Source organism: Paramormyrops kingsleyae, chromosome 5 (assembly GCF_048594095.1).
Source record: "Paramormyrops kingsleyae isolate MSU_618 chromosome 5, PKINGS_0.4, whole genome shotgun sequence".
Lineage (NCBI taxonomy): Eukaryota > Metazoa > Chordata > Actinopteri > Osteoglossiformes > Mormyridae > Paramormyrops > Paramormyrops kingsleyae.
The window spans coordinates 9,000,608-9,018,530 of NC_132801.1; the positions used below are offsets into that span (position 1 = coordinate 9,000,608).

Genomic DNA, 17,923 nt, shown 5'->3' on the forward strand with positions numbered 1-17,923 from the left:
CCCGTGCCCTGGGGTCTCTTTGCCCAGCCCTGGGGTCTCACTCCGGTGCCTCTGCAATGCCTCTTCATATCTTTCCGTTTCTCCCCGCCAGATAATCAGCCCTCCAGCTCCAGCGCAAAGACGCCTGTTCAGGTAAGGGTCAATTCAGATTTGCTTTGCCGTCCTTGGGTGTCGCCCTTTCAAGTTTTGGAAAATTTTGTAAGCATGGGCACTAATGGGCGTACAGAAGCGTCACTACTAAGCCAACATTAAGACCTTGTAGCTCATGGTACGGAAACAAGTGTTGATCACCGCAGCAGATTGCAATGAGAACCCACGAGAGCAACTAAATCCCCAGGGTCACCCTCTCCCTCATCTTTACCTTGAATTTCCAAGTGGTTTTTGAGGAAGAAATGTTTATGGCAAGTAGAATCCATCCATCTTCCATAATTGCTTAACCAGTACAAGGTCAGAGTGACCCTATCACAGGAGGCTTCTGACGTAAAGTGAGTAGAAGGCAGAGGAAGCCTGTGTAAACACACAGAGAATTTGCAAACTGCCAAACCAAAATAGTGGTATAATGTGCTGAACCTGAGCAAGTTCTGAGAAGCTACCTAGAATGCTTGTGATGGGAACGAAGAATTCAGACGCTACACTTAAACTTCGATCTGACTGCAGTGAGCAAGAATAGCGCACTGACAGAAATCTCATTAAATTTCAAAAGGTAAAAGGAGTGACTGGGCTCTCGCTAGATGAATATGTAGATAGAGTAACGGCAGGAGTGTGGAGTTTGATTCCTTCAACACCCGAATAGGAAACAATTATTGCTGCTTCGAGTGGAGTATGAAGGACCTTGCTGGATGAGGGTTAGTTAGTCTGTTACTGTCTCTGTTAGCCCATTTGGGACAGTTTTGTGGCAAAGACCCATAATGGGTAGGTGATCTAACCCAGTGTTTTTACTGGGAGCATGAACATGATCGTCTGGAGGTCCCCAAGGACCGGGTTGAGAAACGCTGCTCTAGTCAAGTGCATCTGTCATAGCAGATCGAATGAATGAGTCCATTCTTCCAAACATCACTTTGGATACGGAACCAAAATAGCTAACCTTACCCTGAGGTATCAGATCAAGCACCTTTACTTCATCTGTCCTAACTCTAAGGACACGCAGCATGGACTTTTGGAGCATGGGAAGGTATCCCAGTTAAAATTCATCTTTTATTTTTGATTACTGTCTGCCTTTCTTTGATGGAACCTATGACAGCGTGTGAGGTCAGAGCGGTGTAAGGATCCCAGTGACAGCGGAACGTGACAGAGAGGAACAGGGGTACTTGGAATAGAAGTCTTCTGCAGGTTTAGGTGGATGGGTCTAACTGGGTGAAATAAAACTCTTGCTTTGGTGCTGAACTCTGGGGTCAAGGAGATCTTGGGACCAGTGTCACTCTATTCTGTGTTACTGAGCAGGAAACTAAATGACATACCTTACCGCATCTTGCCGAGAACGTGGGACAGGTGGAACAAATCAGTATGAATAACCCTATTCAGCCGACTTCCCCTCCAGAAACTCTAGGGGCCACTTACCCCCCAGCACTGTAGTTTTCTGAGCATATGTTTGAAATTAGCGTGAACCGGGACACTAAAGGACATGTGCCAGGGAGAGCAGACGGACGATGGTGCTGCCCCTGGCGAGGTCAGGCGCTTGGGGGCCTTTGCGGTCTGTAGCCGCCAACATCTTGCGCTGGGAACAATACTTCAGACACGACCATTTTTCAACCAGCCTTCTGCAGTGTCCTCTGTCTACATGAAAACCCCCGGCACGTAACTGCCGTCATCAGTGACCTGGAACCGCGGCTGGTCAGGGTGTTTCCCCACGCCAGGTTACTCCTTTACGTCCTTAAGTTAAAGAAACTATTTCCCTCTGTAAAAGGAAATTAGGCTTCGCCTTAGAACCCTAAGCATCTAGCTAAAGTCCACGTGAAATGGACGTGTTATGCTGAGGCTTCCTGCAGCACCCAAGGAGCATTTTTATTGCTTTTTCGTTCTTTGGCTTCGTAAAGTGCTGTCACTACGTTTCCTTGCAGTGAAGAAACACTGTATCACAGTGGAGTGCAAAGGGGACGGGGCTGGTGGGGATGTAGGATATGGGGCTGTTCTGATGAGGGTTTGGAGCTGCCTGAGATGTGCCTCTGGCCGGGATCCAGTCACTGGCCATTATCTGATTCCCCTTCATACTCAGTCTGTGGGCCCAGAGTCTGTGTTCAGTGGAAGATTTTTTAGTCACCGAAATCTAGGTTAATATATGTTGTAATAAAAAAAATAGCTTTGTTATGAATATATTCCTTTTCTCCTGTACATATAAACAGAACAAGCTATTTTTTCCAAATTCCTGTCCAGGGAGTGATATATTTAATAAAAAAGAGCACATTCTAGTGTAGACTTCTTGTTGTGAGTGGGGCTGTTATTTTTTTTGTAGTAAATGTGTTAAACTCTTGCCCTGTATATTTTTATTTTAATATAAGGCACATTGAATTGTAGGACGAATGTCATTCGGCCTGGTACTTGAATATAGTCCCTTAGTGCTTGTGCCCTACTTAGATGTGGTCTGCAACCACGTCCTGCTTCATATTTACCGCTTTCTGTGCTGTCTGATGGTTTGATAGAGGTATATACTCTGACCTCGACCCATTTGGTGAAATCTTGGTTTGACTCTCTTATAGGCATCTCGCACCAACAGCTCGGGGGCAGTGATAGACCTGACCGAGGATGATGATGATGTACAAGGTGAGGAAGAGCACATGGAGTGTTTCTTTGGTGCTCTCTGTTGAAGTCACTGTCTGAGATTTTATTTTTTTTCTTAACCCTCCCCTACATAGTGACGGGGGTGCAGAAGGGTCCTGTCCCATCCGGCCCTGCTGTGTCCTCCTCCTCGTCATCATCCTCATCTTCCTTCTCCTTTTCTCAGCGACCAGTCGGGGCTCCTCCCCCACTCATCAGTGCCAACAACATGCACACCTCCGCCACTGGTAGGCCTCGCCCTGTGGCTCCCCCCCCCCCCCGTGCTGAGTGTCCCTGAACACTGTGCCCCATATCATGAACCAAGTTTCACCTTCACCCTCAAGGAGGACACCAGATGACTGCATAGTATCCATTTAAGCTCCCCTCAGTAACTGGTTAATTTGCTGTTTTAAGTGCAAGTATAATATCAACATGCTACAGCTAAACACACAAATTAATCATTAACAAGCAGAAATGAACAAATTCCAATCTGCTTTGCCTATATGAATTTGTACCCTGCCAACCCCTCTGTGTGTGAATGTTGGTTTACATGCAAAGTTATGTCCATGAGTAAAAATAAATATTAACATTTTGCATTCAGGCATTTTGGGAAAGAATACAATGCAATTAACAGGGGAAAAGGCATTTACTGTTGCTTTTTTCTTCTTCACATGCTTACAGTTTGACATTAGTCTACCATGTTTTCCCTTTCTGCCTCTCTCTTTAGGGGGTTTGCTGCGCTCCTCTCCTCAGACGGGGCAACATTCTGTAGGGGGCTCGCAGGTGGCTGTTCTCCAGCGCTCCCTACAGGTCAGCCTGCTACACTGCAGCTAAAATTTACTTGTATAAGAGGTTTCAGCTGTATCTATGGAAACCACTTTAGCAGCTTACAATTTTGCATTTCTTAATCTATTACGCCCTGTTGCACACGCGTTATTATTATTGTTATTGTAATCATTATTATCGTTATTATTATTATTATTGTCAATCATGCCGATATATATCCCTTTTCCTCCATACTAATAATTCCTTTTACGCCTTTTTTTGTTAAAGGCTCGTCTTGGTAATACCAGCTCCACGGCAGCCCCCTCCCCTGTGAGCAGCTCTAACCCGCAGCCCTGCCCCCTGCCCCCCTTGCCGTCCCCGCCCCCGCTGCCGGCCCGCCTGCCCCCCGAGGCCCTGCACACCTCACCCCCGCAGCAGCCGCAGCTGAAGCTGGCGCGCGTGCAGAGCCAGAACGGCATCGTGCTGTCGTGGTGCGTGGCCGAGACGGACCGCAGCTGTGCCGCGGTGGACAGCTACCACCTGTATGCCTACCACCAGGACGGGGCAGCCTTGGCCGGCGGGCTGTCCCCGCCCTCGCACTGGAAGAAGATCGGCGATGTGAAGGCGCTTCCCCTGCCTATGGCCTGCACGCTCACCCAGTTCGTCTCCGGCTCCACGTACTACTTTGCCGTCCAAGCTCGAGACGTCTACGGCCGTTTCGGCCCATTCTGCGACCCCCAGTGCACTGATGTCATTGGTTCTTCTTCGTCCAACTAAATGACTCTACGAGAGCAGCAGGGAAGAACGGATGGGTCCTCTGCTTGGAATTTCTGTGCCTGGATGTTTTGGGGGGGGGGGCGGTAGGTTTCTTTAGTAATTCAAGGCAAAGAAATGCAAGAGACAAGTCAGTCGAAGGACATTCTACAGGTTCGTTTGGTATCCGGTAACGATTCAGGAAGTGTTGAGGATGCTTAAATATTTGGGTCCCAATGTGCCGCTCTGAAATTCGCACACAGTGTATGTGTCTTAATTCCATCAGTCACCGCTGCAGTTTCTCTTGTCTCCTATGTTTTATAAATAAATGTTTTGAACATTTGTAAAAAGCATTACCGGAATTGCACAAAAATGCTCCACTACAGTATGTTCTACTTAGAAACTAAATGTATAAAGGTGTTAATTTTTTTATTTTTTTGTCTGGTAACCAGACTTTATAGGACTGAAAATGAAAATAAAGATATTTAAAGAATACAGTTCTTGTTTTTTTGTGTAACCATTTAGCGTGATTATAATTTTAAAAATGTTTTTAAGTATTTATCAGATCAGCAAATTTCCCACCCATCTAGGAATGGGAGGGTTAGGGTTAGATCATGCAAACTCCCCCCCCCCCACAGCTGAGATTTAAATCCCCCACTTTGGAGGTGTGAGGCAACAGTGCTACCAACTTAACAGAATCTCCAAATATGTTAAAATGGAGTTCGCCGTGCCGAAGAACATTACACTGACTGACACATTGAAGTGTTGAGTAATCATGTAAGATGGCCATAATTTTATATATTTTTATTGTTTACCTTTCATTGTGAAGAGTATTTGATATTTAACAGATGGATACATGGCTTAAGGTATCTGGGGCCCCTGAATAAAGTTAATTGAATGGAACGTGATGTAAAATGGAAAAGAGTCTAAATTTTAAATGGGAACGTACTCTATATGGATAAAAGTACTGGGACACGCCACTCAGTCATTCAATTCAGGTGCTTCATTCAGACCCATTGCCACAGGTGTATAAAATCAAGCACTTAGCCATGCAGTCAGGTTTACAGAAAAGGGTCATGATGAGCTCAGTGAATTCAAGTGTGGCAATGTTATAGGCAGGGATGGACACACCTGTTACGCAAGTACGCATTCACCTTTAAAACCGATACGTGCGACAATCGATTGTGCATTTGCGCTGCTACGACAATAAAATACCTTGCATTTTAACCTGTATACCGCAAATGAAGTAGTTAGCATATAAAAATGCATTATATTTTTTCATATCAGTGCAAATGCACATAAAATGAGTACGCATTTACAATGTTACCACAACCGATTGTCGCACGTGTTTTTAAAGGTGAATGCGTACTTGCGTAGCAGTTATGTCCATCTCTGGTTATAGGATACCACAATAAGTCGATCAGAAATTTCGTCCTTGCTAGATATTCCACAATCAGTGGTATTATTGCAAAGTGCAGGTATTTAAGAACAGCATGAACTCAGCCACAAAGTGGCAGACCACATGAAGTAACGGCGTAATTGTTGAGGCGCACAGTGCATAAAAGTCATCAACGCTTCTGTTGTCTCAATAACTGTAGAGTTCCAAACTTCCTCAGGCATTAACCCCAGCACATAAACTGTACAGTGAGAGCTTCATGGAATGGGCTTCCATGGCCGAGCAGCTGCATGCAAGTCTCACGTCACCATGTGCAGTGCGAAGCGTGGGATGGAGTGGTGTAAAGCACACTGCCACTGGACTCTGGAGCAGTGGAAACGTGTTCTGTGGAGTGACAAATCATGCTTCTCTGTGTGGCATTCTGATGGAAGAGTCTAGGTTTAATGGATGCCAGGAGAACGGTACCTGCTTGCCTGTAGTGTGTCACCTGTAAAGTGGTGAAGGAAGGAGAATGGTGTGGGGTTTCTCAGGGGTTGATCTAGATCCCTTAGTTCCAGTGAAGGGAACTCGTAATTCTTCAGCATACCAAGATATTTTGGACAATTCTATGCTTCCAATTTTGTGGGAATATTTTGGGGAAGGCCCTTTTCTCTTCCAGCATGACTGTGCCCCAGTGCACAAAGCAAGGTCCATAATGACATGGTTGTGTAAGTTTGGTGTGGAAGAACTTGACTGGTCCACACAGAAGCTAGACCTAAACCCCATCAAACACCTATGGAATGAACCAGAACAGAGACTGCGAGCCAGGCCTTCATGTACAACATCAGTGCCTGACTTCACAAGTGCTCTTCTGCATGAATCGGCCAAAATTCCCACAGACACATTCTTGTGGAAAGCCTCCCCAGAAGACTGGCAGCTGTTACAGCTGCAAAGGAAAGGCCAACTCCATAGCGATGCCTATGGATTTGGAATGGGATGTCCTATAAGATCCCGTAGTTGTAATGGCCAGGTGTCCCAGTACTTTTGTGCATATGGTGTTAGCTACTGCAAAATAAAAACGGATGACATTGTATTAACCAACCGATGCTTTAAACAGATTTAAACATCTAACAGCAGAATCTGGGTATTAGCTCACTGTGGCCATCCTTCCCGTTTAAATTTCCCATTTCAAAACAGATTTCCAAATGTATTTTTTTTTTTCTTCACAATTATTCACCATTTTATGACTATCTAAATTCCCTATTGCTGGACTATCTTAGGGTCCGTCTGAGAGGTTAAAAATGTATTTTATTCTGATCTGCAACATGTCAGGCGCAAGTGTGAATCTTCGGCTCCTACTCCACCACACCATGTTCTGCTTCACTTCAGTAGTTTGAGATGGAAATGTGAGAAGGACCCAGTGAATCCGGCGACATTTGCAAACGTAAGGGGACGGAATGACATCGTTCGCAGTCTGACTTTCCACCATAATATCGCACCGTGCTGACGGCTACGTGATTAAGCTCTGAATCCACCCAGAGAACGATATGCATGATGAGTGTATTAAAGCTCTCCAGGACTGGGCGTAATTATGTGAGGATGTGGAGATCAAACGCACGCTTGGCTCACCTGTCACAGTGACTCATGCCAGGTTCATGAGGCTCTAGTTCAAAACTAAACATGGGAAGTGACTCATATAATTGATAAAAAGCTTTGAAGGAAAAAATGAGAAGTGCTGGAAAACCCATGAGCGCGTAATGAGCGTAAATCTTTTTACATTACTGTGACGATCCCTGAATATTGTTTTTATTTTATAGTAGGCCTATGTATCGTTTAGTTACGGGTCACTGTCAGACATCTCAGTGACACATTTTAATCATATTTGGCCAAAGGATACAAAATATCCTTAGGATTTAAGTTTTAATCGGGTTAAATTTAGGATTTCTTGAAGTGAATCTTAAGTCGGTGGCTTTGGTAAAACTCAAACCGTTAACCATGGGTTGACACACTGGCAGATCCTGGACCAGTCATGTGTACACACGCAGCACAGAAAGGGATGGCTTTTTGCCCATTTTGTTATAAAATGTCCCAGTCTTATTTTTTCTACACTGGATTGTTTTAATAACTTAATAGTATATAAGTGCCAGTGGTATTTGAAAGACATTTACAACCTACAGCATATAGGCTGCGGACGCAGTTGCGTGGGAGTGCGTGTTGTTAAAGGGGATCATTATTTTCTGCTTAGTTTTGTCTTGGACAGCCTCCAGTGTTAGCTTTCAGTACCCCATGCACACTGCACAGAAGTTAGCTATAATCTGCCAATGTGTTGCGGAAATCCACCCAAATCCATTCAAATCTCTGGAATTATCTAAAAACCAACTTAAAAATTATTCTCTTCACCTAGAAGACATGGGGAGGTCTGGGTCCAGTTTGCCTAACTCAGGCGATTAACATAGCCAATCCGGAGCGTCTTCTCAGGTTGCTGGATGCTGCTTCCTTTGCAGCTCCTGTAATAAATAAGAGCGCAATTGGGGTAAATCCTTCAGCCTGTTAAGTAACAGTTTGACAATGTGATGCCACCTCACAGTATTTGCACGTAGAATTAAGAGCTGCTATTTTAGCTCACTGCATCGGTAATATCTCCTATCTGGGTGCCTCCGGACGTGAACTTGAACTGGAAGCTGGTAAACCTGGAAAATGGACCAAACCATATAGCCTATGAACACCGTTCGCTATACCCTAATGACCAAACACAGTCACATTTCACTTTTAACTCTAGCTATACCAAAGCCTATACCATTATATCTGAATTTTGTAAGGCTACTTTGCCCAGGGGACATGGGCAGACAGTTTGATTTGTACCCGCAACATATAAAGAGTGTCAGTCCCTGGTTTTATTCACCACGCTGCTGATTATTCCCTTCTTGACAAACTATGCCCAAAAAATTACGACTTGACTGCACAGATTTTAAGTTAACGAAAAAATGTATCTGGAAATAAATACTTTTCCACAAAGTTGAAGGCAAAGCCCACATTTGAAGGCCTTTTTTCCTGGTAGATGTGTGGAACAGATATATAAGCATGTCTTTTTGTGCCTCTGGACTACAGTTGTGGGGAAAAAAGTAGGTCAGACTTACTTTATATAATTTTAGAGGGTTTTCAAACCCCCGTTTATAATCTGTGTGTCCTTGAAGCCCAAGTGTTGGAAGCATTTTTGTGCCAGCTCATTTCTACCCTTTCCATGGTACAAATGGCTGGCTTTCGTCACAGCCTGCTGTGCCTGTATTATCGCATTATTATTTTTTTTCGGCCTAACAGATGCTTTCATCCAAAACAGCTGGCACTGTTCACAACTCTCCCATTTCCAATCTCCATGTGCACTGAAGCACTTTCGGGCGAAGCACCTTGATCAAGGGTATGACGATGGCCCCTCTCCAGGCAGTTCGATTTCAGTCCTCCTCATCACCAGTCCAGCTCCTTAACTGCTACGCCACCTGCTGTCCTGATGGCACCGGTAGGAATTGTGCTGTAAAAGCTGCCAGAATCCATGGGGACCTCCTACAGTGCACCTGAAGATGACCTGTGTGTGGTGATAATGATTCAGTGCCTGAAGCCGGGTTCAGAAAGGATGAGCTGTACTCTGGGACCCACAGCGAGTCCATGATTTTGCTCCCTCCCAGCTCCCTACCGTGGACTGTCTGGCAGGAAGCTGGGGGGGAGCAAAAACATGGACTGTGTGGATTCCTGAGGTAACTGGTGTATGCTATCTGCCATGCACTGGTGTCCAGTTTTCCTTCTGCCTTTGTAATCAATCTAATGTTTGAACTGCATGTGTTTCTTTGTTTGAAGGGTCCTGCCCCACATCATAATTCGCGTACGGATTGTTTATCAGCATCACTCTCTTGCTAGAGAAACTTTCTTTTGCTGGAAACATTCCTTCTCCGGCTGCTCAATCGAACGCAGGCCTGGAATCACACATTATTATAATCTTTGTCATTTGCATATTTTTCTTCTTCTGCTCTCCTCTTTCTCGCTCCTTTCTTCTCTGCCCCTGCTCAGCAGATGTTAGTCTCTCCGTTGTTTCATCTTGGCTTCTTCGCCTTGCCTGCGGCTCATTTAAGCTGTTGTTATGATACCGGCCACATGGGGACAGAATAACACAAGTTTAACTCGGGGTGCCTGACAGCGCAGCCACATGGGTAATGATTGAGCTCTTTGTAACGCTCTCCACAGCCACCGCTATGTGTTGTTGCTACAATTATGGACGTATAATATCAAATAATGAATATCACATGATAAAATTCATTTGAACTGCAATTAACCGGTTACTGTTTCATGCTTTCATTGTAGCGCCTTAGCGGCAAATGTAGGTATTAGTTTGTTTCATACTGAAACCATCAATAAGTGCTGCAACATTTCTGCTATTGTGATTTTTTTTTTCTGTCTGCGGAGGTTGACGACTAGCACTTCCTTTGATTCTGTCTTCCTTGTATTTGTGCTCAGATTTTTCAAAAACGAAAATCTTCACTCCAGATGAAATGCAGCAGGAGCCGCGTGCCAAGCCGGGATGGAGGGAGCGACAAAAGCCAGAAGGGCAAGCAGAGGCTGGAACGGGGGCTACGGAAATGGGGGCCAGTGAACATGCAGACGGAAATCGATGGGGGGGGGGGGGGGTACGGATAGGCCATGGACAGAGGATCGGTGGAGGAACATGTGTTATGTGATGTCATAACCGACAGGACACAACTTCGGGGGGGGGGGGGGGGCTGATGCTAACAACTAGTACATCTAGTACAACTAAATCTTTCCACCTGTTCATACTTCTCTTCAGAATGGCATGTTGCGTTTTCCTTGCACTTCTTCAGCCAATACTTTTCCCACAAAGCATCACTGTATTGTCCTAAATATTGTTCTAATGGATAAGAACAGTTATGCTGTGTTTTCTCTGCTATTGGGAAATGCCGTTGGCTTCTTCCCGTTATTTACCCATCCCTGACGGCAATACTTTTATATTAATACTGAAAATAAATCCAAAGATTATTAATTAAAGCAAATAAATGAATACCTGTAATTTTACTTAGAAATGAGGATTACCTACAACTAGTAAAATGCACACACGGTGTGTTAAATGAGAGTTTACACTAAAGAAAGGTGCCCAGATACATTTCCTTTTACAGCAGGGGGAGCCGTTCACTTTTAATTCTTAATAAAAGCTTGTTCCTTGACATTTGTTGCAAAGAGCCCCCCCTTCCCCACACACACGCATACTAATACTGTGGAACGGCCCACCTCCTGGCCACCCTCTCCCCTGCTTTTCGGGCGAGGGAGGGAGAGGAAGGAGCGAGGCAGCGCGATTTCAGCTCGGCAGAGTAGCGCTGCTGCGACAGGCGACGGCGGCCGGTTCCCTGCGCGCCTGCAAACCGCGGTGACGCTACAAACACGCTGCACACTCCACCTGCCTCTAGCGCCTCATTGCCGCTACAGCGAATGGCTGTTTATTATTTTTTTTCCGGATATTATCTCCTTTGAGAGATAAAAGAAGACAGAAGAGAAACAAGGGGAGAGGGGAAATCACTGATGACCCCCCTCCCTCAAAAATAAGAAGGAAACACGGAAGCTTCTGGAGTATTCATTTTTTTCTTTAGGTTTTTGTTCTTCTTTTTCCTCATCGTGGTGCTGGGAGGTGCTTCATCTTTCCATTTACTCGCGATCTCCCTCCTCTGCCTCCTCATCTATTTCTCTATCTACCTAGTCAACAATTTCTACTATGTATGAGTGACAAATGGGGAGGACGATATAGAAAGGGGGGGAGAGTTTTTTTTGGGGGGGGGTTGTCTTTCATTTTCCCCTTTCATCCTTTTTTCTGTATCTGTCCCGCTTAATCCTTCTCTCCATCTCTTCATTCCCTCTCTATATTCACCCCCTCCCCATTTCATTGCCCCCTCCTCTTTCCCTTCCCTCAGTACCTCAGAGCCTCTTCTCCCAAAGTCTGATTAATTTAAAGATTAACTTTTTGGGCAGATAATTTTAAAGAGATCTTTTTCTAAAAAAAAAAAAAAAAAAAAAAAATACGCCTCCTCATCAATGATTTTATTTTTTCCTTTTCTTTTTCTTCTCCCTCCACCTTATGCATCCCTGTGTCGGGGGATTCTGTAATGTATTTATAGGTAGGTTTGACGATTGTTTAGTGTTTGTCTATCTGTCGGTCTGTGTGTGTGTGTTTGTGTGTGCGTTACGTATACACGAAACACGCATTAACACACTCGCGCACACACACACACACGCGCGCGCGCGCGCGGCTTTACCGTAGCTCCCTCCACGCCACTTTTCAGCCCCGCACCTTTTTTCTCCTGTCAGTCTTCATTCACGTTTCTTTGTAACTTGCTGGATACGTTGCACATCTTTCGACACCTTTCCCACTCTACGAGAAACCCAATTATTCCATTTCTCAACCCACAAAAACGAAAAGCACAACTCCTCCACCTCTCTGTCCATCATGCCTTTAGGGTGCTTTGTTGTTTTATCTTGAGTCTTTTTACTCTCTTGTTTCTTCATTTGCTTACTGGAGGTTTGCGTTCGCAATTAGTTTCCACGTTTTGAGAATGTTATAGCCAATACATAAAGACTTTTCCGCACTTTTTGGCTGATCACCTTTATTAAATAGTCCTGATGAGCGGTTTGTACACCCCCTCACTACGGCAGCCCACCTCCGGCTATTCTTTATCTTTTTCCCACTATTCTACTGGTCTGTCACCTGTGCGTTTTTCCTCTCTTGTTTTTTCTTTTTACTCTCCCGCTGCCCCCTCTGTGTTTCGCTGTTTGACATAATAACGGTCATTAATTTAAACCCTTTTCTGTTATTTAAATATTTTAACCCCCCGTTCGTTCTCTTGGCATTTCCTGAATTGCTGTCATCAATTTATTCATTCATTCATTAATTCTAAGTCCATTTATTTATTTATTTGTATTTGCGTCAAAGAGTGTATTAATTCCCTCAAGTCCTCGTCCCCAGGCACCTGTTTTGCGTTCGATTTTCTATTTAGAAATTTGTGTATGTCGAATTATCCAGAGAATAATATCCGGCAAGGACTGGGTGGGAGGGTGGAGAGTGAAGGGCAGAAAATGAACAGCGAGGAGACCCGAAACTTGTATCAGCAGCTGTCAGTCGGTGCGCCGCTCCCAGCCAAAGTCAGCGGCAGACAGGCAGATAGAGGAACACGCCATGCCTTCAGTTCACCGCTTTCTCTCCTTTTCGTTCGCCCATCCTCCACAGCCGAGCTCGTAAACCGCGATTGAGGGGCGACTGACAGTTTTCATTTTTGGATCAACTTTGCCGTAATAAATTTGTTTCGGATGTAGTTTTTCATGGGATTGCTCTTGAGTTGGATCCAACTTAAAACACATAATTTAACATTAGTGATTACAAAGCATAATTTAATTCAGGATTTTTTGTGGTATTTTTTCCCTTGTGGACTAAGATTTTAATACTTTTTTCATATATTGATTTTGAACGAAATTCTGTCATCCAGGATTAAGGACCACGTGTTTTTTTCTTTAATATTAACAGGCTATTCTTACCGATGTTATACTTACTTTCTAATTACAAATATTAAAGCCGAATTACTAATCTGTGAAAGGAGAGGGTGTTTAGGTGAGTATGGCACTGTTCTGACACCTGCTTGTTCTCTCTTCATCCAGTTAATTCTGCCAGTTTTGAAAACGTGTACATTTGTGTTACAATGGCCTATTTCGTATGAAATTTGAGAGCATCCAAATTCTGGCATTTAGTGCACGTATTGGTAATGCCAAAATACCTGCGCGTGTATACGTGTGTGTGCATTGCTGGAGGTGTCGGTGTCTGTCAGTGGGCTGCTGTGAGGTTGAAGTGGAAGGTTTTATTTATTTATCTTTTATTCTATTGTAATGTCGGCCGCATATTTGTCTCAGTCGATCTTCACCTTTTCACGAACACCTCACTTCTCTTGATCCTGAGCCCCATCCTGTACGTGCTTGCTGTGTGATGTCATCTGTGGACGGGAACGTCTCCCGTCACTCACCCATTTCCCCGTCTTACGTACAGCGCTGTCGTGTGAAAAATGCAAGCGAAGTCTCAGTCCCCCCCTCCCTTATGCGCTTGTGTTTCCGCGCGCACGCTTGGCCCCGTGGCACGTCCACCACGGAACGCATTACCGCGTCGGTACCCGTGACGCCCTCGTGGCGGCGTTCCTGTTATCAGTCTGTCTGGCCATGCGTGAGGATCTCCTGACTCCTGGCCCAGGTTCCCGCTGCAATAAGCGCTGGGGTGCTAACTGGGGCAGCCCGTCCTGCGCACTGGACCGTGTGCGCCACAACTGGTGCACCAGTATGTCTAGGCTGGGTTCTGGATCTCGTGACCTTGACCAGTACCCTGGAACGCCGTGTGTCATACATGAGCCTCAGATGCGTTTTCTAACTGCAGACACAGAAAACTGAGTTTTTTCTGCGTATGCTAATGCTACAGGAGGCACTTTGGCATTTCTCGTGAAATTTCATTTCATTGCTGAATCCTCCCCAATCTGCACTTTTATTTCTCAAAATAATAGCAGAAATGGATTCAGGAGGAAGAATTGGAAACATATTCTTGCCCAGGTGATATCACATTTACACAAAACTGACAGGATTTGAAAATGTTTTCTTTAAGCACACATATTCTGCTCATCCGTCTATATTTTTTGTCCATAGTTTTCCGACAGATAAAGCTCCCGTATTCTCAGGCGTAGTGCTGGGGCCGAATTTTCCCAACAGCAGCTTCAATGTAAACTCCTAAAGGTCAGTGAGAAGCCTCCACAGTGTAAAAGCAAGCTTTAACAATGGCCCCAGTTTACTGACTGATAAAAAAAAAAACGAACAAGATTTTTATACTATGTCAATGCCCATTTATTTATTCCTGGCTTTTTCTTTGCCTTTGTGATGCTTGGCTCAAAATTAAATGAGTGTCTCATGTTACAGAATCAAAGAGACATCATTATATAAAAAGCTATCTCTGTACAATTTGTGACCCTATGTTAGCCTGTCATAGTTTGCCCATGTTTGATTACTATCTGTCTGTCTTATTTTTGACCATTCTGTGTGTGTTTCTATCTATATACTGTATATGGGTGTGTGTGTTTATGTTGTGTTTGCACTGTATTGTGAGACTAAATGATATCACCGAATTCCAGTTCAAACGCTTTTTTGTGGTTAATTACTACAGCATACAAAATAATTAGTATTATGAACTTGAGTTGTTGCCGATCCTAGCAGGCAGAATGTAAGCATGCACCATCTATATAATGCACTTTCTAGAACATTTATGTTGTTGTTGAAGTTGCTGAAATACGATTATATAAGTATGAGAATTTTCTGTACTTATGCATGAATGCAGATACATTTGCACGTATCAGTCTAGTGTGATGCATAATTCATCAGTTTGCCTTGTGCCTCACAGGCCTTCAAACTCTCCCCTGCTTCTCGGGTTAGAGAAGCTTGTATGTTGGGTTACATTCACGTGTGAATGTTAATGAATGGAGGCAGGAACTATTTAGAGTGATATATTCTCTATGTGGACAGTAGGGAATGTCATATTTAAGCTGGACATGAGTGATTAGTTCTACTAAAGACTGTCATGGACAGGAAGTGATAGACTGTGCACACAGACCCCCACCGTAAAAGGTGGTGATGGCAGACGTCCAAATTATGAAACACGCAAGCATCAGGTTTGCTTGAAGGCCATGTGGCTGTAGACCCAGGCCTGGGACGTTTCTCTGTGGCCCTTCACTTTGCACGTCGTGATATGTGACTGGGCTCCCCGATTCGTGCCTTTGAATCTCACCCCCTCCCTCACCCCCCCCCCCCCCCGTTCTTCCCTCTCCCACAGTCCTACAAACGCCAGCCGGCGAGATCAGGCTGCCAGACAGGAGGAGATGACTAAATAGGAAGGAGGAGAAGAGAGCGGACCGCTGTCTCCAACTCACTGGCGGTGTCACACGCTACTCGGAAAGACAGAACGGGAAAAGAGGGGGGACACCCAAAAAAGCGTGCCAAGCGATGAAAGGATTATGACCTGGACGAAAGGCAGATGAAGGGAGCTTCTCATCTCTCCTTTCTCCATTGATCATCCTTCCCTTTTCTATGTTTTTTGTGTATAGATACTTGTATCTTTCTTTTTTTTGGTCATATATTTTGGTCATAAGGAAAGAGAGGACAAAGCCTGCAAAAAGGACAACGGAATTCTCACAATTAAAATATATTATTACTACCCAACTTGTTAGTGGTATTAGATTATTAATAACTTTGACATTACATGTATTCTTCACAAACAGATTTCATGTCAAGCTTTCTTTTCACTCACCGCTCTTCCTCGCTTGAAAAGTGACAAGCCATCAGCCCTGTAACTTTTTTCTGTGAGATAAAAAGATTTAAACTTTCATGGACTACACAATTATTTCTGTCCTTTTGATCACTGAAGTTTTTAAATGTTTGTCTTCATAAAAGATAAAGTTTTAACGTCATTGAATTACTTTGACGTTTTTTGAAAATATGTGCTCTAATTTAGCTGTCCGTACATTTATTATTGACAGTATACATTTTTACATTCTATTTAACTGAATCTTTAACACAACTATTTTGGAGGGAAGTCTGTGGTTTTTGTTCCTTTTATTATCAACTATTATCAAACATAATCAAAACATTAATCTAGGCCCACATTTCAGCTGCTTATAGAAACTTCCAATTAATTCTTTCCAGATCTTAGTGTTTAAAGTGACCTTTTAAAGTCATCCGAGTGCAGACAGAAATCCCACATTTTCGTCCGTCTGTTCCACACATCAACATCCTCCTCACGCTGTCCACCGCGTGCCCCCCCCCCCAGTCCTCCATCCTCCTCTTCCTCCATCACTATTTGTTTGGCTTCACCAGTTCATCCAACACCTTAGGCTATGAGAGGTGGAGGGAAGGACCAGGTCATTCCAACATGCCAATTCTGAGAAGCAGGGAGGAGATTTGCGCTGGCCATGAACAAGGTAAGACACTCCCCACCCCACCCCCCCGCCACTGCCCCCTCCCCCGACTCCTGCTTTTCCTTAATGCTTTTGTTCACCTTGTCTGACTGTGTTAGTTGCTGCTTGTAAGATTCTCTCATCTCTCTATCAACCATCCTACACATTGTCCACTTACTGTCCAGGAAAAAAATGCCTTAATTACTTTCACTTTATATAGCCGTAGTAGCTTATTGTAGCGTTTATTCACTGGTCAAATTGCTGTTCTTTTCTGATTCTGCTGCCGAGCTACACACATCCATCCATCTTCCAGCTGCTTATCTAGGACATGACTGGGGTAGCCATGTGTCTATCCCAGGCATAATAAAGGGACAAGTGAGTGTACTGCAGGCCATAAATATGCTGCGAGAAATATGACAATGGATGAAAATGGAGAGAGAACTAATAGAGAAGTGACTTTATTTATGGTACCCAGAGAGTGGGCTGCAGTTATTGGGAATGTTGCATGTATGTATCAGCGTATGTGTTTCCTGAGCGTCTGGTTCTTTCTTTGTGACACTATATATAGAGCTTGTTTCCAGCTGGGTGTAGCAGCAATGCCTTTCGCTGTCATGTTTGAAGGTGCGGGATGGAGATGTGAGCTCTTTGGCTCCCTCTGCCCTATTTCGTGTCCAGCGGGGAGCTTGTGGTGAGCGACGTAGCTGCTCTTTGATGACATTGTCGGGCTGGTAATCCTTCCCGGTCACTGCTGGGTATTTGAGTCATTTCCATGGTCTTAAACAAATCGATGTGGAGTTAAGGGTGCTGTGGATTACTTTACAAAGTCCCTTTCTTGCTCCTTGCTTTCGGTGTGTTTTTAATCGGGGGCGCACAGACGTGAGAGTTAATTTAAAGGTGTAGCACAAGCGGCAGCACGAGGGATGATTATCAGGACTCATCTGTCAAATGATGACACTAATGAATTCTGTCACGGAGCCCAGAAGCTGCCAGCTTCTGCTCTGTCAGCCATCCGCACCTCAGGGCACCTGCTTGTACTTAAACGATACTCTCTGGACCTGCTCTACACTCTAAATGCAAATGTTTTGTTTTTTTTTTTGTCGCCTGTGTTCTTATTTTCCTCTCTTTCCTTTAATTTATACTCTTTTCATCCCTCTATTCTGAACTCCCTGCCTACCTCCTGGCTCTTCCCTTTCTTAGATATTTTCACCTCTTCCTGTTCTCTGTCCAGTGCTCTCTTTTCTTCATTTCCTTTTTCCTTTCCTTT

The 17,923-nt window shown here is 44.3% G+C and overlaps 2 protein-coding genes across 13 annotated transcripts in view; both read left to right on the forward strand.

The window, feature by feature from the left end:
• The window catches only part of atf7ip (activating transcription factor 7 interacting protein), a 68,221-nt gene extending 63,457 nt beyond the window's left edge, over positions 1–4,764 (forward strand). For all 4 annotated transcript variants that reach the window (XM_072712042.1, XM_023799835.2, XM_023799838.2 and 1 more), the window contains exons 10-14: positions 92–132; positions 2,694–2,757; positions 2,850–2,999; positions 3,479–3,561; positions 3,805–4,764. In XM_072712042.1, the coding sequence (XP_072568143.1) occupies positions 92–132; positions 2,694–2,757; positions 2,850–2,999; positions 3,479–3,561; positions 3,805–4,293 (827 nt within the window). In that variant the 3' untranslated portion in view covers positions 4,294–4,764. The remainder of the gene's footprint in view (positions 1–91; positions 133–2,693; positions 2,758–2,849; positions 3,000–3,478; positions 3,562–3,804) is intronic.
• A 6,209-nt stretch (positions 4,765–10,973) lies between these two features.
• grin2bb (glutamate receptor, ionotropic, N-methyl D-aspartate 2B, genome duplicate b) overlaps positions 10,974–17,923 on the forward strand; it is a 64,245-nt gene continuing 57,295 nt past the window's right edge. The window contains exons 1-4 of one of the 9 annotated variants that reach the window (XM_072712044.1): positions 10,974–11,811; positions 13,212–13,295; positions 14,366–14,452; positions 15,540–16,683. In XM_072712044.1, coding sequence (XP_072568145.1) covers positions 16,675–16,683 — 9 coding nt within the window. In that variant the 5' untranslated portion in view covers positions 10,974–11,811; positions 13,212–13,295; positions 14,366–14,452; positions 15,540–16,674. Of the gene's footprint in view, positions 11,812–11,837; positions 13,296–14,229; positions 14,273–14,365; positions 14,453–15,539; positions 16,684–17,923 lie in introns of those variants that run through there. The other 8 variants (XM_072712048.1, XM_072712045.1, XM_072712043.1 and 5 more) reach the window with 8 other exon arrangements.